Source organism: Archocentrus centrarchus, chromosome 13, assembly GCF_007364275.1.
Source record: "Archocentrus centrarchus isolate MPI-CPG fArcCen1 chromosome 13, fArcCen1, whole genome shotgun sequence".
NCBI lineage: Eukaryota > Metazoa > Chordata > Actinopteri > Cichliformes > Cichlidae > Archocentrus > Archocentrus centrarchus.
Window position 1 is genome coordinate 16,537,471 of NC_044358.1, and position 27,584 is coordinate 16,565,054.

General features: G+C 42.7%; 2 protein-coding genes across 7 annotated transcripts in view; one reads left to right on the forward strand and one right to left on the reverse strand.

The window, feature by feature from the left end:
• The first annotated feature begins 446 nt into the window (after positions 1-446).
• On the forward strand, positions 447-18,355 carry LOC115790691 (tripartite motif-containing protein 3-like). 5 transcript variants are annotated; one of them, XM_030744579.1, is made up of 15 exons: positions 447-621; positions 883-916; positions 1,281-1,414; positions 9,456-9,628; positions 9,996-10,236; positions 10,437-10,588; positions 10,711-10,891; positions 10,999-11,728; positions 11,915-12,018; positions 12,099-12,266; positions 12,380-12,548; positions 13,087-13,146; positions 13,378-13,448; positions 15,711-15,851; positions 15,937-18,355. In XM_030744579.1, the coding sequence occupies exons 4-15, from the start codon at positions 9,483-9,485 to the stop codon at positions 16,087-16,089; spliced, it is 2,316 nt and encodes a 771-aa protein (XP_030600439.1). In that variant the 5' UTR covers positions 447-621; positions 883-916; positions 1,281-1,414; positions 9,456-9,482; the 3' UTR covers positions 16,090-18,355. The 5 variants fall into 5 exon arrangements, with proteins under 5 accessions (XP_030600439.1, XP_030600442.1, XP_030600443.1 ...); XM_030744582.1 differs by having other exon boundaries at positions 10,711-10,861; XM_030744583.1 differs by lacking the exon at positions 13,087-13,146.
• Positions 18,356-18,608: 253 nt separating this feature from the next.
• The window catches only part of frem2b (FRAS1 related extracellular matrix 2b), a 50,970-nt gene continuing 41,994 nt past the window's right edge, over positions 18,609-27,584 (reverse strand). For both annotated transcript variants that reach the window (XM_030744565.1, XM_030744564.1), the window contains exons 16-24: positions 27,220-27,551; positions 25,303-25,495; positions 25,071-25,175; positions 24,783-24,910; positions 24,574-24,708; positions 22,633-22,759; positions 21,858-22,045; positions 21,623-21,769; positions 18,609-20,822 (exon numbers count right to left, since the gene is read on the reverse strand). In XM_030744565.1, coding sequence (XP_030600425.1) covers positions 20,325-20,822; positions 21,623-21,769; positions 21,858-22,045; positions 22,633-22,759; positions 24,574-24,708; positions 24,783-24,910; positions 25,071-25,175; positions 25,303-25,495; positions 27,220-27,551 — 1,853 coding nt within the window. In that variant the 3' untranslated portion in view covers positions 18,609-20,324. The remainder of the gene's footprint in view (positions 20,823-21,622; positions 21,770-21,857; positions 22,046-22,632; positions 22,760-24,573; positions 24,709-24,782; positions 24,911-25,070; positions 25,176-25,302; positions 25,496-27,219; positions 27,552-27,584) is intronic.

Consider the following 27,584-nt stretch of genomic DNA (forward strand, 5'->3'; position numbering starts at 1 on the left):
TTAAAATTATGTTTGAGCCTCTGAAAATGGGGGACTGTTTATACACATGGGTGTAATTCCTAAAGAGTAACCTGCTTTAAATTTCTAATGCAGTGGCTCATTGTTACATCATGCCTTCAAAAGAGAAACCACATAATACATAATATTAGCCTAGATGTCTCTTACTAAGTCAGTCATAAAGAACTGAAAATACAGGCCCATTAAATCAAAAATAAATGATTGATCTCAGCCAGTTTGCCCCATTGTAATCTTAAATGTCTTATAGATTATTGGGAAATGTGGATTCTTTATTGAATAATACATTTCCACCCACGCTGAGAGAAACACCGTCAGTGCTGCCAGTCTGACTTATATTCTGTATGTGTGTTATCTTCACTGCTGCTGCCATCTTGACTCAACTGGAAGCAGTCTCCATGGCAACTCCACCTTGCAGAATAAAACCAAGAGACATTGTTTGCCCCGAGCCCCGAGCCCCACCCCCAACAAACTCCTCACAGCCCGCAACACAGCAGCCACCTCACACTTGGAGGCCTCCAGCAGATGATAAAGCGCTGCTATCGTTTTTGTGTTCTTCAGTCTCGACCTGTACGAGCACCTACGGACTTCAAATAATCCCTGAAGGTGAGAGATGCTGCGTCCACAGGAGAAAGCCCGAGCTTTTCTTTGTCCTCAGATTTAATGTCTGAGTGAAATCACACAGCATGTCCTGTTACATAGTCCAGACTGAGCTGACTCCAACCGCTGTACCATCACCGGCCTCTGGAGTGCTGTGTTACTAAAACTAGCAGGACTCCCGTCCCGCTGCCTTCTCCTAAACCCTCTCAGCTCCCTGGCATCATAGACTCTACGTAGTAATTCACAGTTTCCTTTTTTTTTTTCCAGGTAAAAATTAGAGAGAAAAAAAAGGAAGCAAGAGGTAGGTGAATATAATTTGTTTAAATAACCGTATTTAGTTTTATTCCTATTGCCTTTTTTTTTTTTTAATGGGATAATTGTTGTGTTTACTTCCTAAAAATTCAGAAGGATAAAGAAACAAACGTTGTCCTTTTAAAGGAAAAGGGTGGTAACCAAGGAAGCCAAACCCCTTTGCAGCAGTCAGATTTGTCCCTCAGTCGGTTCCCGAGATTTTTCACGTCTTTTGCATATTCCCTGCCTCCTCCATATGCTATTGGGTTCTTTAACTCCTCCCATCAGCAGTCTGACCAATGCTGCGTGTAAACCACTCCTCTAATCTCCTCCTTTCCCTTGTCCTCTTCCTTACTGTCCCCTTCTTCTCCCAGACAGACCCTGCCCTTTCCTTTCTGCCACCCTGTCTGTGGATTCTGTGTTGGAGAGCTTTTGGGACGCTGACAATGGGAAGCTTTTCCTACGACCTGCAATGCTGACATTCCTCTTCCTCCTGTTGGGAATTTATGTGAGTACAATGTGGCCATTCACTTCTCTTTGCGGTACCGATTTTCTGCTTTCTCATCTCGTATGTGCCGTTATCCTCAGTGATACAATGACTGGGATAGGAGCAGATGAATAATTGATTACTTCATCCCAGCAGCAGCATCTGTGCACTGGTTAATCTCAGAGGGGCTATATTTTTAAAAAAAAAATTATGATATCCTCTTTTTGTGCTGTTTTTATAGTCAATAATCAAACAGCTTAAAGTAAAAGTAATTTATTCCAGCCCCGTTTAAGAGCAACTGTTGCTCAGAAATGCTCTATTGCTCCGATTCTTCACTGCTTCCTCTTCCAGCCCACACACTTCTCCATTTTAGCTCGGAGCTGGCTGCCGGCTGCCTGCCGGCTCGGTAGCAGGTGGGCATCTCTGCTGCAGTCTGAGGGCTGGGCTCTCAAATCACGCATACGCGCTCTTTTGTTTGGAGGATTAGTGCTCTTTCGTTGGTTTTTGTATGGAGTGTGCTGCTGGGAGGCTTTGTGAGCCACATGTGAATCAGCACGTTGTTGTGTTGCTCCGTACTGCAGCAACAGCAGCAGGCGATGCATCATTTTTTTTTTTTTTTTTTTTAATACTTCAGGCCTAGACTCTGAGCAGATGGTCCGTATTTGTATTGACTGCTTTTGTTCTGAAAGGCTCGTTTTTGGGTAAAAGTATCTGAGAAGTTCCGGTTTTGATGAGCGCAGCTGATGAAGATGTTTGGCTGGTTTTGCTCTGGTGGCTGCTTGCGGTGGGTCACGGGGAGGGTGCAGACGGTGCAGGATGCTGCGCCAGAGGGCAGATTCTTAGCTGAGCTCAGAGAGTCAAATGATATCTGTGTTCTTAAGGTACACAGAGCAGAGAACACGTCCAGGAGAACCAGGGAACCAACGAGGCAGCTGTGCGGCTTGTTTCAGCGCAGCTTTGTAAATAAAGAGCAGCAGAGCTTAAATTGTGCCTCATAAGTGACCAGATGCAGCACAGCCTTTGAATACTAATGTGATCGAAGGCAGACATGTGGCAGGAGTGAAGATGTAGCATAACCCTGACCTGTTAACAAAATCTATTCCCTCTGCACCAATAAGGCACAAATGAGAGGGTAGGCAGCTTCATAAATAGATTATGAAGAGATAGATTGCAGGATAATTTGATTTTTGATTTTTTTTTCATATCCTGTGATGTGTTGACCTGCTCTCCATATTATTATATCAACATTTCAGTGAGGCCTGAGGCAGTCAGTTCTCCTGTGTTTGAAAAGATCTAAAATATAAAACGATAACAGTTAAATTGTTAATTTGTGGTATCATTAATCTGACTTGATATCGGACACAAGTTGGATCTTTATAGCCCTTCTAATCTTTCCTATTTGTCATAATCAGGTTCTAATATTAACCATTATTATGGGTTACAGCTCAAGCCTATCGGAGAGCACAGAGTAAATTTGGAGTTTCAGAGACAATATTTGAAAGTTATTTTTGGCTCATTTTCAGACCAGAAACTGCACGTGCACATTTTATTTCATGAATTTGTTTATTTGACGGGCGCATTGCTCACTGATCAGCAGAAGAATGACTGTAGATGAGCCAGAGGCTCAGTTTGAGCTGATGTCCCTGAAGCAGCAGCCTAAAATTAGAATCTAATGACTTATCACAGCCAGCACATACAGACAGTACACAGGCTACAGATGATCAACCATCAACACATACAATCCACAACCACCAATCTAGGAATGCAGCAAAGCAAACACTACCTCTGCACTTCAGACCGATCAGCTCCTCTAAGCCATTTTCATCAGCAGCACTTTTGTTTTTTTTTTCATTTCTATTTAGTTGTGTATAAGGCATCACAAGTCTTTACAACCTCATCATGAAGGATGCAGTCACATCATGCTTACTCACTATACATGATGAATATTAGATGAGCCTTTGTGAAGCAGAAGAGCAGCATTCAGATTAAATGATCAATAATTTCTGGAAAAACACCTCTATCAGTCTATCACATCCTCAAACCACTCAACTGAAGTGTCATTGTTTCTTTCAGTGAGCTGCAGTGCAAAGTTCAAAGATGTATTTCAGCCATTTTATAGGTTATAGGCAGTTACTGTCACATGTTTGTGCGGTCAAACATGTGACAGCACAAAAAAAGTCAAGGCTCGCAAACTAAGTCAATAAAAGTAAATGGTGCAATAAAAATCCCAGGCATTTCTTCTTCCTCTGTTATAATAACATCGCAGAGGCAGCTGAGCACTGATGGGGTTCCCTGCTGAGCCAAAAATCCTTCAGTTTCTTAAATATTCTGAACAATAATCAATCCAATCATTTACATTTTGTTATCATTAATGCTTCACATCTCCACAGGTTATCAAATCGTCAGGAGAAATATTGCCTGCGTATCTGCAAAGTCCAGCATATATGAGACCGTATTTGAGCCACTGAGTCACAGTGTGAGACACTCCAGTCCTCTTACTGCAGGTGAACAAGCGTCGCAGGCGCTGAGCAACCTTTCACTGAATCCGCAGTGCATGTTGTGCCTGCAGACACGCTGCCCGCGCGCCGCATTGTCTTCTGCCAGTGTTTGTTTAGGAGTGTGGGCTCACAGGCCGAGACAAAGATCTCCTCACGCCAGATCTCATCAATCTAAACAAAACAAAATGATGAGTAACTGCCACAGTGTTAGCTTTTAGAAGTTCACTATCTAATTGCACTTTACAGAGTACAGTTCTCAGCCAGCCCTTTGTTATGCATGCAAATGTGTTCCACTCTAATGCTGATTCTATCATTGTCAGTGGCCTTACATGCAATACTGTATACCATTCTTCTCCTATGTGAAACCCAGCGTTCAGTGCTGTGACCGATGCACTGAAACAGTCCTTCGTCTGATGCAGAACAGTGTAAGGGGAGCTTGTTAGTCTGAGGAGAAGTTTGTGTTGTGTGAATAATGATTGATGAGTCATCACAGAGCAGGCTCCTTCACTGGCCCTCGAAAAACAAACAAACAAACAAACAAAGAAAGAAACAAACAGACCCTGCCCTGAGATCCAGCTTCCTGGGTGTCTCATTCTTCAGTCCACCTTTGTTGCTGTGTAGAGTCTAATGGGTCTGCATTGTTATTCCTAGTGCAAATGGAACAATGGGAACAGTCATGCTTGGCCTGTGTTCATCAAATGTTGCTGCAAGTTGATACAGTGATCTCAAATTTCCCGTGTTACTATCAGAAAACATGCAGACAGCAGTTAAGATGTTTTGTTATTATGTAATTTATACAATGTTTCTGGAACATATGAATTTTTCACTTCTACTCTCTTTTTTTTTTTTTTTTTCTTTAGTCATTCATACAGATACGTTTCTTAATAAAAACCTACCTCATAACTCAGAAAAATCTCTCAGTGATGTGTTGAGTTCATTCAGAGTTTGGTTAATTCTGCTCCGCTCGGGAACAATTACTGCATGATGACACACGAGGAAGGACGCAGCAGATGTAGCAGGAAACATAAACTACACTCTATATTTAAACACAATCTGGACAGCACATCATCGAGGGCCAGCGCTTCTCTCTTCAGGTCAGTGAGGCTTCCACCAGTGTTTGCTGGTCTGGTACACAAACAACCGCTCAAATAAACTGCCCGAAGTCTCCCCTCTGCTGCGGCTCTGAAAACCGATATCACTGGATAGTGACACGTTTTCCAAAAGATCCTGCATGCTATTTAAGTGCAACGATACTGAGCTGACTAAGATGGTAATGCTTAAAAGAGTTTTAAAATATTGGATACCACTGGAGAAGAAGTTACTTGCTTGTGATTTAAACAGGGAAAGCGTATATGGCTGTATCTGGCTCTGGAAGCACAAACATCCTGGAATCCTGAATAGTCACTGTTAAGGAATGGTATCAACAGTCTGCAAATGACATGCTTCTTAAAGGGCCAGTTTCGCTCTTCTCATTATGTAGATTGCAGTGAAAATTTGGTGTGAGCATCACTCTTTAATTTGATTTGTCATGGAAGTATCCTTAAAGGGGATCTATGCTCTTATTTGCGCTTCTTGTTTTCTATCCTACATGTACTGTTAATATTAAAGTGGCCAAAATTTCAAATAACAGCATGTGCAGACGTGCAGCTCAGGCTGTGAGTACAGCAGCCCCACTCATCTGCTGTTCAAACCTTCTGTTTGGGAGGGGCAACCAATCAGAAGAGGTTTTTTTATTTTTTTAAAGGATTGTGACCTTAAACAGCTTGTTTCAAAGCTAGGATGAACTGAGGGGCTGCACCAAGAAGGGTGAGTCATGCAAAACTACTTTTTGTAGAGCCCAAGAAAAAATATTGAGCTGGCGCATAGGTTCAGTTTAATGTTTTAATAATTCATTGATTCTGATTATCATCCATCATACTCAGTCCAGGTGTTTAGCCAAGCAGACGATTCCATTTTATTGGGCCAGATTCATTGTCACTGGCAGATCCTGTGCAACTGAGTCGGGTTTCTTTGTGGAACTGCCTCACTTAGTCAAAATAGTCAAGAGATATTTTAATGAAGCTTTTCTACCAGATTCATTTTTTAAGTCATCAACGGTTAAAGGAACAAAATCCTGTTCATTTTTATGAGTGATCTACTTTAAGATCCATTCATTTCTTTAACCACAGATGACCTACTCCTCAGGTGAGAGGCAGGTGTACACCCTGGACAGGTCACCGGTCTGTCACTGGGCCACAGTTCACAATTCATTTGGAATCATGAGTTAACTTAAGAAGCTCGTCGTTGGATTGTCGGAAGTTGGGATGCTGGGAGGAAAGGCCTTGGGCACGTTTGAAACAAGAATCTTCTTGCTGTGAGGAAACAGTGCTGATGACTCACTGACTGAAATTAAAGCTTAATGATTTATTTATTTATTTTTTAAGGGCTTGCACCTCTCTGTCTCACTGATTGTAACCGGAGACCTGAGGTTTCAGGTAGTTGGTCTCAGCAGGTGAAAAAAGTAGGTCGTGCATTCAGAATGGCATTATTTTCTCTCTAAGTGGAATTTTTTTTTTTTCTCATAAAAAAGATGACATCACTTATTTTTTCCTATTAAGCAAAGCGTGCTTATTTATTCCACTTTACTGGGGAGGAAAAAGGACTGGATTAGGAGACAGGAATCATTATTTTGTTGTGTGTGTTATTGAGGGCGGCGACGCCATAGTGATATTTATTTTTCAGGAAGCGTTACATGTGTGTACAACTACAAAAACAGGTAGCAGAGAGGAGCGGTTACCTGCTCCACCCACTCAAATCCAGGCAGATTAAGCCGAGAGCAATGTTTTCTCTGAATGCGAGCTCCTGCTGCTAAAATCCAATTAAACCATTCATATTACACGTCCCTGTTTTCAGGAGAGGTTTTTTTTAGTTTACACGCTTCCTTCAAACGTGGAATATCTCTGTATCATCTTTGGACAAGTAGTGACTGTCCTTCATTCATTTATGTGCACATGAAGCATTTTCTTTAAACTTGATTTGAGGTAACTGGGCGTGATGGTGTCACCTGAATCTGGGAGACAGTAATCCAGATGGCAGACAGGACCTGACCCTGCAGGAGGACATTAAGCCACTTACTGTAACAGTAATGCAGAGTGAGAGTGGCAAGTGACGTTTCGCAGTGAAACTGCTGACTTTGCAAACGTTCAAACTGTGATTTTTCTGCAGTAAAAAGAGAGGAAACGGACTGTTGACCTTGTCTGTCTGAAGTACTGATCATGCATTTCTTATGACAAAACCTTGTGGTGGATATTTAATCATATGCTTCCTCAAACATCGGCTGGAACTGCAGATTGAAGTCCTTAGTATGTATATAATTGTATCTATTATTGTGTATTTTGTACATTAGGTATAGCTTTTCTCTGAGTTCACACAGGGAAAGAAGGTTCTTAAAGAAAGATCTCGTCTCTGTGGTGAGGCGAGTGGGAGTAAGTGAGCAGAGGAGGACTGCTTGAAGAACAGACAGACAGGCAGGGGGAAGGGAAGGTGGAGGAGACTGTTGCAATCCTAAAGACAGCGGCCAGCCTGTCAAGAAGGGAGGAGCTTAAAGGTCTTGGCTCATCATACTTCCTGCTGATGTCACTGTTCAGCTGCTGCAGTTCGGAGTCTGTGTGAAGGGAGGACAGCCCACCGAGGGAAAGGCTTTGGAGGGGAGACGAGGGAAGGGGAGGCATGGAGCTTTTGGGGAAGGGCTTGTTGTGTGGACAGTGAAAGGGCTTGGCAGACCTCCTTCGTCAGTAGGCCTTCTAATCGCTTGGGAAGAAGCAACAATAGAGTCTGCATGCTTGAGAAAATTCCCATCTGTCTGTGGCTGGGCTCAGGCATACTGATGCCATGAGTGCGTTCATGTGGTCGACAGAGAGAAGAGAAAAATGACAGGATAATAAAAAAAAAAAAAAAGCGGGGGGGGGGGGGCTGAGCTGAAATGCCATTGTTATTGCTCGATGCTCTGTGCTGCAAAGAGGGACAGCTGCCGCTGAGGCCTGCCCGCTCATGTGAGGCCGGGAGCCCAGCTCACCGTGAATTTTTCCCCATCGCCCCTCAGACAGACAGACAGGCACACAGACAGACAGACAGGCACACAGACAGACAGACAGACAGGCACACAGACAGACAGACAGACAGGCACACAGACAGACAGACAGACAGACAGGCACACAGACAGACAGGCACACAGACAGACAGACAGACAGACAGACAGGCACACAGACAGACAGACAGACAGGCACACAGACAGACAGACAGACAGGCAGGTGGTTTCTGATCTCAGCCTGCTAAGAGTCAAGGGAAGGAACTAGAAGGAATTTGGGGAGTGGCATTTTAAAGCTTCCTCTTCCCTCCTCTTACTCTCAAAGAAAAGGGGCCTCGCTGTGTTTTCAGGGCGCCACCAAAGTATTGTTTGGTGAGACGTGTTGCATCACTGCAACATGGAAACTAACAGCGAGTCTAAGTGGAGACGATCCTTCTTTTGTCAGGTCTGCGCATATTCTTTAAAACTGCATTAAGCAGGGGGATTTTATATTCATAATTATGTACATGATCAAGAAGTTAGTGATGGTGTACTACATTTTCATGTAGCAGTGATTTTTTTTAATTTTTTTTTTATTTTACATGTTTTGCTCTGTAATTAGTTTAATTTTTTTTCTCCTGTAATTTAACATCTCATTACTCTTCATACAAGACTTTTTCAGGGGATAATTTCAGTTGACCTGTAAATAAATTCTGAGCTTTAATGAAAGAAGTACAGTCAGTGCAGTATCAAGGTTATTCGGGGATGGTGCATCTAAAATGAAGTGAAAAGCACAAGGAGCCGATGGCTGTATGACACGGAGTTACCTGACTGAAGGTGATTTGAAGGAACAACAGAGGCCAAACTGCCGACCAGCACGCCCGTCCTCCCAGTGGATGAAATTTTAATATTTTATGAGTTACTCACTTTTGTAAGTGCTGTTTACTGACTGTGTTTTTGGACTCTGTGTAATCCTTTATGTGCTTATGTACACTATGACAGATGTACAGCATAACACTGGCATGCTGAGTTAATCCCTGCTTGACCCAGTGGTATAATTTCATGTGACAGCAACTCTGCCCTCTGAACTGCAAGCCAGCAGGCATCTACTCATCTGGGATTCATATTAAATAACAATAATGTGATGCAGTGCACAGGAAAATATCACCAGGAGTTTACTGTGCTTCTAACACTGGTGAGCACAGATGTATCCATCAAGAATAACACCCTGCAGTTTTAATCACATGCATACATTTTTTTTCCCACCGTGTTAACTCGATCGAGGTTTTCACTTATAAAGTCAAACAACCTCTGGTGAAGGAACTCCCACTACTGACACAGTTTGATAAGCGAGACCATAAAATGCTCACGGATGCAGGATTTAGATGAGGTTTTATTGTGTTAGCGGGACTGTGAGTCATTTCTTCCTTTGCTCAAGCGAATACACCCTGTTCACCCTGCCCTGAATGTTTCCTCAAGGCTTTCTCGACCTTTTCTCTCTTCCGCCGTGTGTGTGCAGGTTAAGCGTCCCCTGTGCCCCCTTTGAATGTCTGTCATTATGGCTAAGCGCGAGACTGGCAGCACCAGCCCTGTGGTCAGGCAGATAGACAAGCAGTTCCTGGTGTGCAGCATCTGTTTGGACCATTACCACAACCCGAAGGTGCTGCCCTGCCTGCACACCTTCTGTGAGAAGTAAGTTATGAATCATTGAGCTTTACAGGTGATCGACAAAATGAGATAAGTAGATGTAAAACATTTAGAAGCAAAATGAAAAGATGAGTCAGCTTTTGGCTATTATAGGACACACTGTGCTGGATTTTAGTGTACTTTAATGTTTTTTTTTAGCTATTTTCTAAATTTGGTCTTACAGCTCCTCACTTAAGCTATTCTGTCATCATTGTGGCTTCTGCGTGATGTAAGCTGCCGGCTACTCTAAGCTCGGCCACAAGAAAAGCAGACAGCCTCTTTTAGGGCACAGTATCGGTAGTAGCAAGTACTGATTTCCACAGCTGTGTTACTACAGTTGTGCAGCTTAATTCCTCTAATTGATTTCTTTTAGATGTCTACAGAACTACATCCCTCCCCAGTCTTTGACACTGTCCTGCCCAGTGTGCAGACAGACTTCTATCTTGCCCGAGAAGGGCGTGGCAGCCCTGCAGAACAACTTCTTCATCACGAACCTAATGGAGGTGTTGCAGCGGGACCCAGAGTGCAGCCAACCTGAGGCAGGCAATGTTCTTGAGTCAGCCAATGCATCTACAACCTGTCAGCCCCTTTCTTGCCCTAACCACGAGGGCAAGGTAAGCTAAAAAAAAAAAAAATCTGTGTTATACAATAGGTTACAGCTATCAGAGGTTGTCTGCACATTCATGACAAAGCTGTCCTCTGTAATTTAAAAAAATAAAAATAAAAAATCTTCTGCATGTATGCATTTGAATTTCTGAGCAACCTTAACCTCAAAACATATGATATTCACTTGCCTCAACTGCACCCTCTGCAGGTGATGGAGTTTTACTGCGAGTCATGTGAAACCGCCATGTGTCTGGAGTGCACAGAAGGAGAACACAGAGAACATGTGACGGTTCCTCTAAGGGACGTGCTCGAACAGCACAAGTCAGCTCTTAAAAGTCAGCTGGACGCTGTGCGCAACAGGTGCAACTTTCACTGCTTTAATCTGTAATCGATTATGTGATTTTGCTTTTGGAAGATCTTAGAAATATTTGAACTATAAAGTTACAAAAAGTTATGATTGTTATTTACTTTTCTTCTGGCAGGCTACCTCAGCTGACAGCTGCCATTGACCTTGTGAATGAGATCTCCAAGCAGCTCACAGGCAGGAAAAATGAGGCCGTGACAGAAATCAGTAATACTTTTGATGAGCTGGAGAAGGCGCTACACCAACGCAAGACCGCCCTCATTACTGAGGTGGAAAATATCTGCAGCACCAAGCAGAAGGTCAGCATGCATTTAATGCATTGAAAACAATTTTGTTTTCAATGCATTAAAAAAAAACCATTCTCATATTTTATAACCAGCTCTGCTGACTGTCTCTGTCTCCTTAGGTGCTTCAAGTGCAGCTCGCCTCTTTGCTTCAGGGCAAAGAGAACATTCAGAGTAGCTGTAACTTCACGGAGCATGCCCTGAGCCATGGGAGTGCCACCGAAGTCCTTTTGGTCCAGAAACAAATGGGTGAGAGAGTCGGTGCCCTGGCAAGACACAGTTTTCCCGAGTATCCTCATGAGAATGGACATCTGGAATGCCAAGTGGAGACGGATGGATTGAGGAGATCCATTCAGAACCTGGGAGTCCTGATCACAACAGGGGCTGTAGGCCATACCAGTGTTGCCACCGGTGAAGGTCTGCGACACGCACTAGTTGGCCAGCACACCACTGTCACAGTCACCACTAAGGACAAGGACGGAGAATTAGTCAAAACTGGTAATGCTGTTCTTCGGGCAGAGATCGTCTCTGCAGATGGAGTGTGCACCGAAGCGGAGGTGGTGGACAACAAGAACGGCACCTACGAGGTTGGATACACCCTCCGCTCCGAGGGAGAATTCACCTTCTCTTTGCTGCTGTACGAACAGCCTGTGAGGGGGAGTCCTTTCCGTTTGCGAGCCGTCAAACCATCAGATGTCCTGCAGTCGCCAGACGACGTGAAGAGACGAGTGAAGTCCCCGAGCGGGGGAGGAGGTCACGTTCGACAGAAGGCGGTGCGCAGGCCCTCCAGCATGTACAGCACCACCAAGAAAAAGGAAAACCCAATAGAGGATGAGCTGATATACAGAGTTGGTGAGTTGGTGCAGAACCACTGGCTTGGATATTTATCATACTGACTGCCGACTGAGCAACTTGTTGCTTTCGTTTACTTTTAGTGGCACAAAATGTGAAATATGTCAGATGAACTACAGCGACAGATATCTTCTTGTAACGAATGCATAGTGTTTAAAACACGGTGATGCTTTGTTGATTTGACAGGAACCAGAGGGAGAGATAAAGGAGAGTTCACCAACCTTCAGGGCATCTCAGCCTCCAGTAACGGGCGGATTGTGGTAGCAGATAGCAACAACCAGTGTATACAGGTCACCGGCTGTCCTTCTCTTCAGCTTCAAAGAATTTCTTTTAGATTGTGTAATAACTGAATTTTCTTTTTTCTTAATAGGTATTCTCCAATGACGGCCAGTTTAAGATGAGGTTTGGGGTGAGAGGTCGTTCACCAGGGCAGCTGCAGCGCCCCACAGGAGTCACAGTAGACATGAATGGTGACATCATTGTAGCCGACTACGACAACAGATGGATTAGCATTTTCTCCTCTGACGGCAAGTTCAAGGTTAGCAAAATCAGTCAGTAAAAGAAACATGTGTTGTTTTGTTTTTAACTGCACAGTTTTTAAATGAAACAAAGCTGAACGCCCAAACTATAAACCGACTCCGGCTGTAACAGAGTAAGATCGGCGCTGGGAGACTGATGGGACCCAAAGGCGTGGCCGTGGACAAGAACGGACACATCATCACAGTTGATAATAAGGCCTGCTGCGTCTTCATCTTCCAGTCAAACGGGAAGTTAGTGACAAAGTTCGGCGCCAGAGGAACATCAGACAGACACTTCGCAGGTACTGATGTCACAGGAAATCTCTGTTCCTTTAATTAACGATGCCTCTTACAGAAAAAGACAGGAGATCCAAACTTAATGAAGCTTCATGTATCAGGGCATGTGGTTGGGCCAGATTTACATTTCGTCACAGCAAAGTTGATTTGTGCAGCGCTAGCGGTCAGCATGTCTCTGTGCACCCTTAAGTTTTTAACTAATGAATGCATGCATAGCTACTTGCTCTAATTAGATACATTAACACGCAGTTAATGTTTTGGTTGTTGTATTGATTGCCTTAATTATAAATTATGCACCCAGTCATCATAGCACAACGGGAGGCCACAGTTCATGATGCACACTACTGCATGAAAAGTTTTGATGATAGTCCTTCCCTGTTTTACTGAGATCTCGCAGTGGGGGCGTGGGTGGGGGTGGGGACTAATTTGCATGCATTACTGGAATCCCTCGTTGACGGGTCTCCAGCTGTACAGCAGTATTTAAGTTGAACTCACCCGTTCTTTCACTTTCATTTCTCACTTGGACCTTTTCTTTTCTTTTAGAGAAAAGTGGTGCAAACATTGCACTGGAAACAAAGATTAGTAAATCTGGCCCTGTTTTCAGTAAGTAATCTATTCACTGTGAGTGTGAACTGAGCAAATGAACCTTTGTTCTCTTTTTTTTACATGTTGGTGCATCAGCCCTGTCATGTCTCACATACTGTCCCCACATCAGCTCTGAGAGTTTCTCTGTGATCACTTTGTGCCTCGTTTTCGGTGCCGCTTCTTCTCGTGCGCTGTAAAGGAACCGATGACTCATCTTTACTGTTCCCTCCCTGTCTCCTCTGCTTTCAGGTCCTCACTTTGTGGCTGTAAATAACAAAAATGAAATTGTGGTAACAGACTTCCATAACCATTCAGTGAAGGTATGGCTTGTTGCAAGTGCTGTGTACATTATGTGTGGTAGAAAACCCGGGGGCCTTATTCCAGGAAGCATGTTCAGCAAACTCTCAGTTTAAGGATAAACTCTGAGTTTTTGGTTCCACACCAGCTGATCAGACTTAGTTCAGAGTATTTTCACCCTGAGTTAAGAGTGTTCTTAATCATCCAGGAAGGAGTCATTTTAAATGTCTTGGTGCACTCTGTCATCATCATAGACATAATAAAAGTTTGATATAGAATGTATCATTTTTTTATACTGTCAGTGGTCATCATTTGCCCAACTTGAATTTTCATTTGATCAATCTGGAATCCCAATTTTACATTTTGATTTTTCAATCTAATTATTCAGCTGCAGCCTGACGGGGACAAAATGTAGGTGAGAAAAATGAAAGATTCAAATATGGAGGAACAGATCAGACACAGTTTCTGATGGATCTGTCATATTAGTGATCCTGGGGGGTGGATCTGCCCTTATGATCATTTTGGAGTTTGAATAATTATTCAAAAAAAACATAATGTCCTGATGAAATGTAAGAAACTTTTTTTATATATATAGAGATAGTTTTATTATTTCTATCATTACTGGATAAAAATGCTTCGTGAGATTTACAGAAAAACTGCTTTAACCGTTTGTAATCTGATCTAAGATCAGCCTCACTGATGATGAAGGTGATGGCTCTCTTACAGCCACAGCAGATGTTTTACTGAGTTACACTTAATGGTGAGCAGTTTTCCGAGTCTTTAGTGAATGTAAGAAATGTCTAAGCTTTTATAGATTCAGTGCTCTGTGGCAGTGGCGCCTTGCAGCTGGAGGGTTGCCGGTTTGAGCCCCTGTCCCTGCGCTGCGTTGTGTCCTTGGGCAAGACACTTAAACCACATTGCCTAACGGTAGCGCCGGTCTGTGGCTGCATGACCGCAGATGCTCGTCTCTGGATGAGTGATCTGGAACCATCATTTCGTTGTGCGCACAATGATAATGAGTTGAATCTAACATTTAGCAACATAGTTGGGAGGATGAGCCGTTTTAAATGAAGGACTGTGTTGAGAAAAATGTAACCATTATGAACTGGGACCAGAGCCAAACTGGATCTGGGCCTGATCCGGTCTGAATCCATGATCCTTTTTGGATCCGTCCTGCTGTGAAAGTGGACTCCAACCCAGACGTGGTCAAAATGTTGACAGCATTTCATGACTTAATCTCAATCTGTCAACAAATTTCCACATGAACGCAAAGTGTCTGCAGGCTGCATTTAAAACACACTTATTTCAGTTTTCTTAAAATCATTTCAGCCTCATCTTCACTCAAATATTCACACCATCTCCAAAATCCCAACCGAGACAGACATCCTTCCATCAGCGTGATCGATTACAACATGACAAATGATTGATCGCTGGTCAGTGTGTTCTGTGTCTAAAGCTTTAGACAGATCATTTTTACATGCTGACTCCTGCAGCATGGTACGGCAGATGTTTCACCGCGTCACTGCAAGAAAGATGATTATAAATCTGTGATGTAATTGCCGTCTCCATCCTTGTATATTGACAGGTGAATGGTTTTTTTAAGCACTGGAATCTGGGATTTCAGTGCGTTCAAATTGTTTTCGAGTTAATTTGCTCCCCTGCTCTGACAGAGATTTTATGAATGAGGAAATGAATCAGAGTGTCAGTCAGCTGATTGAGGTGCAGCAGGAGGGGAGGAGTCACAGAGACACTCAGTTTGTTGAAAATAAAAACCTGCCAGGTCTAGTTCACAGATATCCTGGTAACTGGAACAAAAACAGCCCGGTTTGCCTCATCTCAGGTTTAACAACATCAGCTAAACCTGCTTCCTGCGATATGGCCCGGCACAGGACGTGCTCTGAATAGATGGTTTGCGGGAAAACCTTAAGTGCACTAAAGTCACTTCATGATACCCAAACTGAAGCAAACCTCTTTCACAGCCTCTTTATTTTGTGCTGTTTTTATAAGTTTCTTCATTTTAAAATAGTGCTCGGCCCGCTGATAAAGGCACCGTTTTCAACGGTGCATTTGGAGCAAAGTTAGAAAGGGATTTTAAAATCACTCAGTTTCAGCAGAGCAGGAAAAGGCAGACTCAACCAAATATCACAAAACCACAAACCAAAGTCAGACGCTGCTGTGCCTCACTGATGATTTTAGCTGTATGCTTTGTATTCCATTTTTCTATGCTTGTCTTTATGTGACAGCACCATTCACCCATTTTCTTTTATGTTTAATCTTCCTGACAGGTGTACAATGCTGACGGGGAGTTCCTGTTTAAATTTGGCTCACACGGAGAAGGGAATGGCCAGTTTAATGCTCCAACAGGCGTGGCCGTGGACGCCAATGGAAATATCATTGTTGCCGATTGGGGAAACAGTCGGATCCAGGTTAGTTTGAGGAAATCAGAGTTTAATGAATAATGTGTGTCAGTCACTCATCTAATCTGTCCTTCAATTTTCTGTACCCAACCAGGTGTTTGACAGCTCAGGGTCCTTCCTCTCCTACATCAACACATCAGCCGACCCGCTTTATGGCCCTCAGGGCTTGGCTCTCACATCCGATGGCCACGTGGCGGTGGCTGACTCTGGGAACCACTGTTTCAAGGTCTACCGCTACCTACAGTAGATACCCGAGAGAGCCATCTTAAACACTGCAAGCACTGACGACACAACCAATGTATTCCACAAGGTGCAATGATATTTCCAGTACAGCCTTTTGTGTGTCGCCTCACTTTAACTTTTATGATGTGAACTGACCATAGACAGTATAAAAGGTGGGCGTTGCTACCGCGACGTCATCCGTTGGTTGGTGAGCATTTTGACTGTCACCATCTTGCTCATTGGCCAACGACTTGTCAATCATAAGTCATTAGCCAATGATGGGGATGATCACAGTGCAGCAATCGCACCACAGATGAGTCCAAGATTTATAAAATAGACTTTTTATCCTGCATGTCCCAAAATGAGTGACTGAGCCCATAAACTCATCAGGAATGTGTTTACAGAGGCCAAGACAGAAAGCCATTTTTCCCATAAACTTCTATAGGACTGAAGTCTTTTTCAACTACAGCTATCGCCATCTGGTGCCCTTCAGACAGAATGCAGCTTTAAGGTTCTTCTCGCACTGGGTTCGTGTTTTCCAACCCGGTGTCCGGAAGCTAGGTCCACGTTTTATCCTGTCTGTGGAACTGATGGTTAATTTTAAAGACGAGTCATGTAGCGCGCCTTGTGACAACAAGCGAGGTGCTGGTTTTATAACACGTGCAAATATCGTTGGGGTGTTATTATTAAACTACACTCTGTGTGACAGAGACAGGATGGGAGAGAGGTGGAACTATTTAATCAGCCATAACTTGTCCAGATGCATGAAACTTTACTTTTATCTCGATACCTAGACGACGACGCAGTGCACCCATCAGTTGCTTTCTCATGAACTAGTTAATGCTTACAGTGAAATGAACAGCGCTACGCTTCTCCAGCAATGAAATGTAAAATTTCTCATTTACCGACATCTCACATAAGTGTCACCACCATCTGTGCATTGATTGGCTGTATGTACTGTATATAAGTGAATGTATATTGTGTATATTAGATCACTCCCTATGTATGTGCTATGATTTTTTTGGAAACACACAGTCTTGTGGCAGTTCAGCTCACAGGAGTCAAGGATTCCCCGATTTTAAACATGTGTATGGCAGCTGTTAAAGAGTGTGCTTTCAAACATACCCAGCACATGCTTAAATGAAGAATTGTCATATTTATTGCTATTGTAAGCAGCACAATAATAATTTTTGTTATGTTATCCTGAAGGGGGAAAACAAATGTAAGATGCTAATTTATTTTATTTTATACTAGCTCAGCATTTGCAAATTATTTTTCTAAATGTATGTTTTTTTTTTTTTCGTTCAGGCTTCTCACTTTCTCCCTTTCCCCAAATTTCCCATTAAAGCAGAATTCAGTATCCGCCCACAGCTGGGAAATGTAGATCCGTGTTTGTGCACTTGGGCAGCTCTTTTCCAAAGCTACAACTCCATCTGGTTTTTATTTATAATGCCAACAAAATATATCTTCTTCTTTTTTAATTTTTACTGTTTTCAGGATTTGGGTTCATAGAACGATTGGTTTGCCTTTAAATAATACAATAGCTTTATTCATTAAAGTGCTACCAACTGGCCAGAAATAATACATATATCTCAGGAAATCCATCCAAATTTAATCTCAATATCAGATGATTTTTTAATTTCATGATTTCATGGACACAGAGTGTTACAGGCACATCGGGAGCTTTGTGAGAAAACTGTTGATTTGTGCAAAAGTTGAATCTGAATCCAAGGTCATTTAACGTACTGGGATGGGAGATGAATTCTGTTTTATTGTGTTTGATGCTTTGTGGATTTTATATTAGAAACTGTTACAGATGTATTACCAGAAATGACCGTTTATGAGAGGACACTGGCTAGCAAGCACATCCACGCTTTAGCGTACACTCACTACGTTACTCACTGTTCTTTCTGTTAAAATCGAGTCTCTGCCTGCGCTACACCAAGCCATGACTCCAAATGAAGGACTCGTGTGGAAGTGGAGCTGCTGCAGCTCCTGCTTCCTCCCCTCCACCCCCAAACGCACACGGTGCCACAACAGAAGAACGACCAGGTGGAGCTAAGACAGACCACCAGTGTCAGTGCTGAGCTCAACACCTGGACGCTACCATAACCCATCAGTGTGGAGCTTTTCTGAGCATCAGCTGGGAAGCTGCGGTTTTCATGCACCTTGACTTGTTGCCAAACGGGAGTAAAGACACGCTCATCTTTTTGAGATGTGTCTAAAGCATTTTACCCAACCCAGTTTTCTCTATGAATATGCACTGGTAATAAAAGCACATGATTTACTGAGCTCTTGTATATGTGTGTGACTAACCTTTACGCCTGATATGCTCCATGTAAATTAAACCTAATTGGTTAACAGCAGTGATGAGGAAACTGTAATTTAAGGAGGCCCCACATCTTGGGCTGCAGTGGATACAAATGCCAGTTTCACTGATTTCTGAAGACTTTTCTCAAATATTTATATATTCATACCATTAACCATTAAACTCAATACTGTTTTCTTGAAAAATTATTTATTTGCAGACCATGTTGTCCTCCTGGTCTATGTTACAAATACTTACAGCACATATAGTATGCATTTTATTTTTAACAATAACTCTTCCCCAAAACATCCAAATGGTATATTTATATGTAATACATACATAATGTATATACATACATACATACATAAATGTGCATAAAAAGCTCAGAATGCACTCAGAGTATTAGAGTATAGTAAAAGAAGCACAGTACATTGATACAGTGTCAAAACTAGATTAGCAAGCAAAATGTGCACTACAAAAACAAAACAATGTGGGTAAACATTTCATGAAGGTATTTTATCACAGGTTGCATAGAATTGTTTTAAATTTCAAAATTAAAATAACAAACAAATTAACCTGACATTTATAAAGTGATTATGAAATTTGTGTTTATTATAGGATACACAGTAGCATGAGGTAATCAGATTTCATGGCAACACAGATGAAGTTTCCAGTGTTCCATCTTTCAATACAAACATGACACAAACGGTTAATATCTGCTGTAACGTGACAATCATAAGCATGTCATACAATTCGAGAAACAAAGATTCGAATCAAAATCGAAGGAAGATGAGGATGATATATGATTTGTGTTCTAATAACAATGCATGGAAAAAATAAATATATATTTTTTTAAATCAAGAGAGAATTTCTGAGGATACAGATGATGATGATTGCAGATTCATTTCATCCCCTTTAAGTAAAATAAGCCATAAAAAAAAAAGAGAACAATGGACATGTAGGCCTGTTGTAAAAGGGACTTAGTGTCACAGCAAGCTCTACAAAGCTACAGTAGGCAACACTTACAGTAGGATTTAAGCACACCGGTTGTGCTGAGAGTGGATGTAGTTCCTGTTAGGAATAGTGGATGTGAAACCATTACTACACAACACTGTACACTGCAGACCAGCTGTCCTGAACGTTGCTGTAACACCACAGACTCTTTTTAGAGTTCTTCTGTCTGATTCACTGCCATTTGCCAACTAAGAGATCTTGAAATCATTCAGTGTTCAGACAACTAAATACCAAGGGAAATTAGATAACAATAACCATTAGATAAATACTGTTTCTGCTGGGATATACTGTAAAATACAAACATGTGGAAGTACAGTAGATCAGACACAGTTGACACAAGCCAGTTTAAATCTGTTTTTTTTTTTTTTTTAATCCTAAAGTACAAAAATTAAACGCATGCAAAAACATAAGCACGAGAAAACGATATTCACTCATCTGGTTTTCATCTGAGTGTTTTACTGAACACACGGGAAAGACATATTACATCGTAAAACCGTAAAGTCCTGTGACTTCTTAGGCACGCGCAGAATCTAATCGCTCTCTGTAGGAGCAGAGCCGTGGACAGTGTCAGTAAATGCCTCTCAAGATCTACTCAGCAGAACACCGAACGCCATTCAAGGTAAGAGGCGTCTTCTGTAGCACCTTTGGAAACGTAACACCTTTTTTTTTTTTTTTTTTTGGATCAAGCGGCATCTAAAGCCAATCAATGAGCGACAACTTGACAAGTGCCTTGAAACAGCTACTAACACTGTCCATCTCCTAGTGTCCAAACCACTCCCCAGCATGGGGCGTGATGCAGTATTTCAAGTAGATTTCTGAATAGATTCAAAAGCTCTTGGAGTTTGTGTTGCTTCACGCACAATCTTCAATTTTGACGTAAATGTGAGGCACTTGCAACATAAAGTAACAGCTTGTTCTTTCGATCTTCAGTCCGTCAGTTAGACCTCCGAGCTGTCGCTGAAGCTTTGTGTCATCATGGGCTCTGCGCTGTTGGAGTTCCTGGGCGCTTCTTTCTTCTCTTGCTTGGACCGAACTAGCAACACCACCACAATGATGACAAGCACCGTGAGTAGCAGCCCCACAAAGACACCGATCATCAACACCAAGCTGTCATCGCTGTCCCTCTCTTTGAGCTCACGAGGGATGTTTCCTTTGGTAAAGAGCTCCCTGTCCGGGCTCGTCCTTCTTTGGCCGCTGCGGTCCAGGGCGATGTGCTGGATGTTGGTGCCACGATTGTTACTCGCACCAATTTCCTCTGCTACGTCTGGGACATCATTAGCTGATCTTCTGGGGCGATGTTGACTCCTGGGAAGCAGATCAGTGTGCTGGCTCATCACATGGTACTCCAGGCTCCTCTTTCCTATGCCACGGTTAGCATTGTCTCGAGACCGGACAGTGTAGATGGTGTGAATGTACCACTCTCTCCCTGCAGCCACCTGCAAAGAGCAACAGCTATTAATAAAACATCCATCCATCCATTCCTCCATCCATCCATCCATCCAGCATGGTCTGTGCTACTCCCCCCACCTCACGTCTTTTAGTGGAAGGCTAAAAGACAAGTGGATCTATTCTGCCAGCTTCATTAAACTGTACACACTAGGGGCAGATTTAACAGTTCTGTGCAGGGAGTAGTACACATGTACTATGAAACCTTCAGTTTTTTTTGGTATTTTCTTGCAAGTAAATAACTTTAATTTTATTTTGCGATTAAAAGAGAGTAAAACCTCACAGTCCAGTCAGTGTGTTCAGTCACTGCATGAATTGAAAACTGTTTAACCTCTGGAACATGCTCTTCCAGTCTGCAGCCCTAATGATACTGACTTTTCCTTGTTAACAAGCCAAGAAACACAGATTCCCTGACCAAAAGAAGCTATCTGGAGCTGATGAAAAGTGGAGCGTGTGAGTCATAGTAAAAATACATAACTCTGGTATCACAGCCAATATGAAAGCAAGTCTAAGGAGACTTTCATGAGAGCACAGACAGTGTCTGGTCAGTAAGTCATTTTCTCTATCAGCTTGTTAGGGATAAAGTAAAACGTCAGTGGAATAAAAACCCATTTGTCTAGTCCTTCTGATCCTTCTTGAGCTCTGCATAGTGGGACACCATGCTCACACCATGAAAGAAGACCACTGTAAATAGTGTGAGCCTAATTTAACCTCTGGAATGATTCACGGGTTTGTGAAATGAGATCATGAGAAATATTTAAGGGTATGAATTGAATCTGTTTATACTGACCTGGAAGAGAGCTGTGGAATCCATTCTGAAACCATCCGAACCAGGCTGTCTCACCAGTGCTAAAGCACCAGGGTCATCCACTGCCAGGAAGGCACTGAAAGGTACATCACCAAATGCCTGAGCCTGGGTCTCCGGTTGGGCCTTGTCCTGGAGTTACAACATTACACAGGACACAAAAGTTTGAATAGACCCCAAGTACATGTAATGTTCTAAGAAATATCATTTTGTTGCTTACAATGATCTTGAATCTGTAAAGCAGCGATGGCGCATCAGCCAGGCAGCCAAACTCAAAGCTGCTTGGGTTGTATTTAGGGACGTATCCATCAGCTCCAGTGCACAGGAACACTTTCTCTATGTTACAAATAAAGGAGCTGCCCAGGTTCTGCACCGGATCCACCATCACTCTGCCGTAAACCGTATCCCCTGAGAAAAGAGGAATAAAGTTTCCATCACTGTAAAACCCATGCAGTGCATCACAAGCATAAATTTGATGGTTTAATCAAAAGTTAGTAAAATTGGTTCTATTATGCCTGAAGACACACTTCTCCCAAACGACTGTACTTTGCTCAGCTACAATAATGAGAAAAACACTAAAAGCCCGGCTAAAACCACTCTCACTCCCCGCACTCGCTCAGACTGCAGCTTCAATGACTTTTAAGTATTTTAAGACCTCGCTGATGGAAACAAAATGTAGGCGTTCTCATAATTAGCCTGTTTAGGGAAAAGATGTGGAAGCAGTCGAAATGGCACTTCATCAGGCCCTCGTTTTCCTTTCACTCCGCCTTGCTGAATCGGTAAATAACGGGGGGCATTTCTGCTAAATGAACAGAAGCATTCAGCACACAAAGATTTCATTTTTGATCTGCAGAACAGAGAGAAGTCCACGCCGCTGAGCAATGAAAACATTCACAGCTGTATATTCAGTTTGGGATTTATTTATTTCATTCCTTCTTTTTTAAAATGTTTTTTTTTCAAGGGTAGTTTGCACGGTATGAATGTCACAGCGTTACCCTGTGAGAAAGCAGTATCACTCTCCTGTCCGAAGCCCATGGAGCCGTCTGAGAGCCAGAGCGTCCGTTTGGAAAGTAAGATCATCTGTGTGTTTAGACTGAACTCAGCAGCCACCGGATCGCTGACCTAATGACACACAGAAGACACAAGCGGCAAATACAAAGCATCTTTAGACACAGCATCTCTATTTTTGACACAGTTATCACATTCTCACATAATGTATACTTACTGGTAACTGTAAAAATTTACAATACTCTCCATAAATATATATAGTATGGCTATTTCGATCATCACAGTGGCGAATATCTAACTAGCAAATATGAGAATTTTTATATACACTTCATTAGGCACACCTTGCTACTACCAGGATGAACCTCCTTTTAAATTTAAAACTGCCTTAATTCTTCATGGCACAGATGCTGGAAACATTCCTGAGATTTGGGTCCATATCGATGTGACAGCATCACACAGTTACTGCAGATCTGTCAGCTGCACGTACAGGATGTGATTCTCCGTTCCAATCCTCTGCTGGTGATTGTGGAGGCTGTCTGAGTGCAGTGAACTCACTGTGATGTTCAAGAAGCCAGTTTGGTGATCTGAGCTTTGTGACATGGTGCGTTATCCTGCTGGCAGCCATCAGAAGATGGCTACACTGTGGTCATAAAGGGATGGTCAGCAACAATACCCCTGCACCACCACCACCACCAGCAGCAGCTGCATGAACCCTGGGTGGACCCATGCTTTCGTGTTGTTTCGAGTTTCATCAGTCCAGGCGATGCTTTTCCAATCTTCTGTTGACCAGTTTTGGTGAGTCTATGTGAAATGTTGTTTCCTGTTCTTAGCTGGCAGGAGTGACACCTGGTGTGGTTTTCTGCTGCATCTCATCTACTTCAAGGTTTGACGTGTTGTGCGTTCAGAGAAGCTCTTCTGCATACCTTGCAGGTAACAAGTGGTTATTTGAGATCCTGCTGTCTTCCTGTCCGTTTGAAGCAGTCCTGCCATCCTCCTCTGACCTTTGACATCAATGAGGCATTTTCACCCAGATAACTGCTGCTCACTGGATATTTTCTCTTTTTTTGGACCATCCTCTTTAAACCCTAGAGACGGTTGTGTGGGAAAATCCCAGTAGATCAGCAGCTTCTGAAACCATCTGGCAACAACGACCACACCACGTTCAGAATTTTGAATTCGTTTTGAATTCCAGCTGGTCATCTCGACCATGTCTGCATGCCTAAATGCACTGAGATGCTGCCGTGTCATTGGATGATTATAAATTTCTATTAATGTGCAGCTCAACAGGTATACCTAATAAAGTGGCCGATGAGTGTATATTTAAGAGTTTTATATGTCCTTAATTTGATGGAGAAGATGGAAGAAATAACAGACAGAAATTTAAACAAGTGAATAGGATACAAGAAACACTGCTTACTTAAAGTAATGAGAAAACAGTGAAATGATTGGTGTTTAAAAATACAATAAAACCTATCTATACATGCACAGGGACATAAAGGGACAAGCTTTTTGTTTGCTGTCTGCTTTGGTGCTGTTGACCAAATGCTCTTGAGCAGGCGTGGGTTTAGAAGCAGGGAAACATAACACGTAGAGAGCAGAGCAGGGGCTCTAATTCCTCCAAAAAATCTGACTTTGATTAAGCTTTTTATTTGCTTTTTTCTAATCATCAGCATTTGCATACAATGATTACTGGATTTAACAAAGAAACTGCAAAGAAGAAATTATCCACTGGCCCCGTACTATCAAATTCAGTATGTGGCTTAATTAATACATGCTTGTAAAATAACAGGGCTTTGCTATAGTTTTTTTAATTAGTCTACTTCAGACCTGTGAGTCTCTGGAAACTCGACCAAACACAAACGCATTTCATTCTGAAATAAGTGGCTAAATCTGTCGTAGGCGCAACTTGCTAGACGAGGTAGAATTACCTGTTGAAAGCGGATATCCAGGTCGAAGGTGAGAGGCTCTCTGGGATTGCAGACAGGAGGGACTGTGTACTCCAGGCTGGGGGGGGACGTACAGGGGATGAGCTTCACTGTGTACATGCCAGAGTAGTCACGCACCTGAGTGGAGAAGGTATTCAGTAAGAATACATAAATATAAAGAGGTGTACTGTGAAAACAAACTGTCTCCTCACAGCAAAATCAGAGATGAATGTCCACTGTTGTATAGGCTGGCTGTAGGTTGGCTCAGTCCTCACAAGGCTAAGGTTAAAGGTCAAACCAGGGTGGTCTGGGCACATAACCATGGAGGTGAGCAGTGAAGCTGATGGGGGGGGAAACAGTTAAATCAGTTAGCTGTATGCTCAGGTGTAGGCAAAACCAACTCAATTCAAAAAAGCTGCTTATTGAAACTTTTTTGAAACATATGAAACGTGCTAAAAAGCAGGATTACATTTAGATCTTATATGACTGACGTAATATACCTGGATGTGAAAGCACAAACAGGCCTCTGAATCGAGCTTCTGTGCGGAAGTTGACGACTAGTTGTCCTTGGCCATTTATACGCATGCTGGTTGGATAAAGGGCACCTGCAAAAACAGTGACAGATGACTTTAAGCTGCACACTTATTTAACTTAGAGGACCTTACATGGTAAAAATGAGAAGCACTGATTGAATTCTCTATTGCTTTTTCCAAACTAGAGCTCAAATCTTGCCTTGCAGTTCAGCCTCTGGTGGGCTACCGATACCGTCTCTCCATAAGATGGCAGTGTCGTACACAAATGTGAGCCTCAGCTCCGACTGCAAGTCAAAGTGCTGCCATCCTCCTGCTCCCACGGGGGAGTGAAAGACATATGACACATGTAATGGGACTCGGAGGGTCACAAAGGACTGGACCAGATTAAGCACCTGCGGTGAAAAGCAGCATGACGTGACAGAGTAAGATTAAATTCAAACGTCAAAGGCAAACCTGCTATTGTTCCTGAAATACAAAGACATAACAACATCCTGAACACAGCGCATATACAAAAGCTCACAAAGAAAAGAAGGAACAATAATCTGCTGTTATTATTCAGATCAATAATTCACATATAGACGTGCGTATGTGGATACGCACGTGAACCTAAAGCACACTTTACAGGGAAACCAGACACAGTTAAGTCCACTTTAGGATCTATAGCAGTAAGATTTGACTGTGCACATTCACTCAAACCACAGCTGTATTTTTTAATGTGGTTTTATGGCTGTCATGTGGCTACAATAATGTACTACACATGCTGTACTTCTGCTGGAGATACTGTCTCCCCGGAAACATCCCTGCTCTAAAAGAGCTGTCTTAAAATGGTCAAAGTGGTGAAAGTGGGAGCACTCTCTGGTATCTGCACTTTCCTCTGACCTGTGAGCGGTACCTGCCTGCACTGGTTGTGTGCTCGTGTGGAGACATGCCTACGCCTCTGGGCATTTAGAGCTCAGGCAAACGATTTGCAGAATGGCCTTCTGACACAGCCTGCTGGGCTTTAATAGATTCCTGCGGCCCTGTTAGGCTAGGCACTAAGCCCTGCACTGTGACATGACACTGGCCCTCGCCTGCACGGAGTTGTCTCCAATCAGCCAGCCTGCCCACTTAGAGGAGCACTTGGGTCACAGTGCAGCCACAAACAATGACTGTTCCTTTTTCCACTGATGCTCAAAGTGAACCTTTTTCCACTCTACATTTATAAACAGTCTTTTTTGCTCAAGAGGAAACATGACACATATACCAGTGGAAAAACATCATTTTTTGATAACCTATTATTTTAATCTAATCTGTTTTTTTAATAATATCTCAGATGGATCAATAAAGAAATACACAGCCAAGTGTATACTACTGGCAGCAGACTGCTTACTTGTGAAGATGTGTTTATTTCTGCCACATTCACATTTAGATCTCATGACCTCGGGCAGCGAAGTTCCACTTGTTGGGAAAGGCTGTATTCGCCCGGGCGATGCCCTTGTTATTAAATAAACCCGGAGCTATGTAAAATGAGAATCTTCCATTATAATAGCAAACCAATATATAATTTTACATAGCCTCTGAGCTGAAATACATTTACGAGTGCTGTAGGGCATGAATTAATAATCATCAGAGGGGATTGTAGCGAAGGTTTTCACCATGATGTGCCCCCCTGTATGCTTCCAAACTATCTTTATCGACACTCTGCTTTAATTAACTGAAATGCAACTAAGAATGCCTTTCCATAGTGAAAGCAAATGTTGATGACTGCAAGGCATATGTGCATATATAAATATATATATAAGCATATAACATCTGCTGCTGCAAAGAGCACATGGCAAAAAAAGAAAAAGAAAACAGGGATTTTTATCAGCTTGCTGGATACTGCCTTGCCACGTTAACAAGACAAGCTCCCGGTCCAATCAGGAAGTGAAGAGGTTACAGAGGTTAACACAGGTCTCCGGACTATAGTCTACCAGGATTTCCTTAATCTTCCAAGAAAAACAACTAGGTGAATGCTTTCAAATGGACAGGACTTGTTTTAGCCACAGCTTTAGTTAATTGACTGACTGCATCTCATTTCTAGAGAAGAAAAAAAGGGGGTCAAAGGTGAGCTACCCTTAAAGGCAGGACTGCTTACCTGTCCGTCAGTTCCAATGGTGCCTCCACAGTCACTGAGCAGCTCAGACATGTCGTAGTAGCTAGTGAATTCCCACAAACAAGCCTCCAAGTTAAGGTTTCTGTAGAATCGTAGTGTGCTGGATCCCCTGAGGTAAGCGCTGTATTGGTAAGGCACAGTCTCACCGATTATTTCTGGATTTTTGGTGGCTTCAGAGAGGAAGCCGTAGCGAGTCTTGACCTCAGTGTAGTCCAGCAAGTTGGAGCAGCGATGGTGACCAACTCGGGTACCGTCGGGACTCAGCGTCAGCTCAAAGTTAGACAGGGGCCGGGTAGATACTACAGGCAACATACCTACAGACACACACACACACACACACACACACA

What these genes read in the sequence shown, in the direction of transcription:
- LOC115790691 (XM_030744579.1), top strand. Translation starts at nt 9,483, where the DNA reads ATGTCTGTCATTATGGCTAAGCGCGAGACTGGCAGCACCAGCCCTGTG. An exon ending in GCAACAACCAGTGTATACAG is followed by an intron (nt 12,019 to 12,098) that starts GTCACCGGCTGT and finishes TTTTCTTAATAG; the next exon opens with GTATTCTCCAATGACGGCCA. An exon ending in ATCAGACAGACACTTCGCAG is followed by an intron (nt 12,549 to 13,086) that starts GTACTGATGTCA and finishes CTTTTCTTTTAG; the next exon opens with AGAAAAGTGGTGCAAACATT.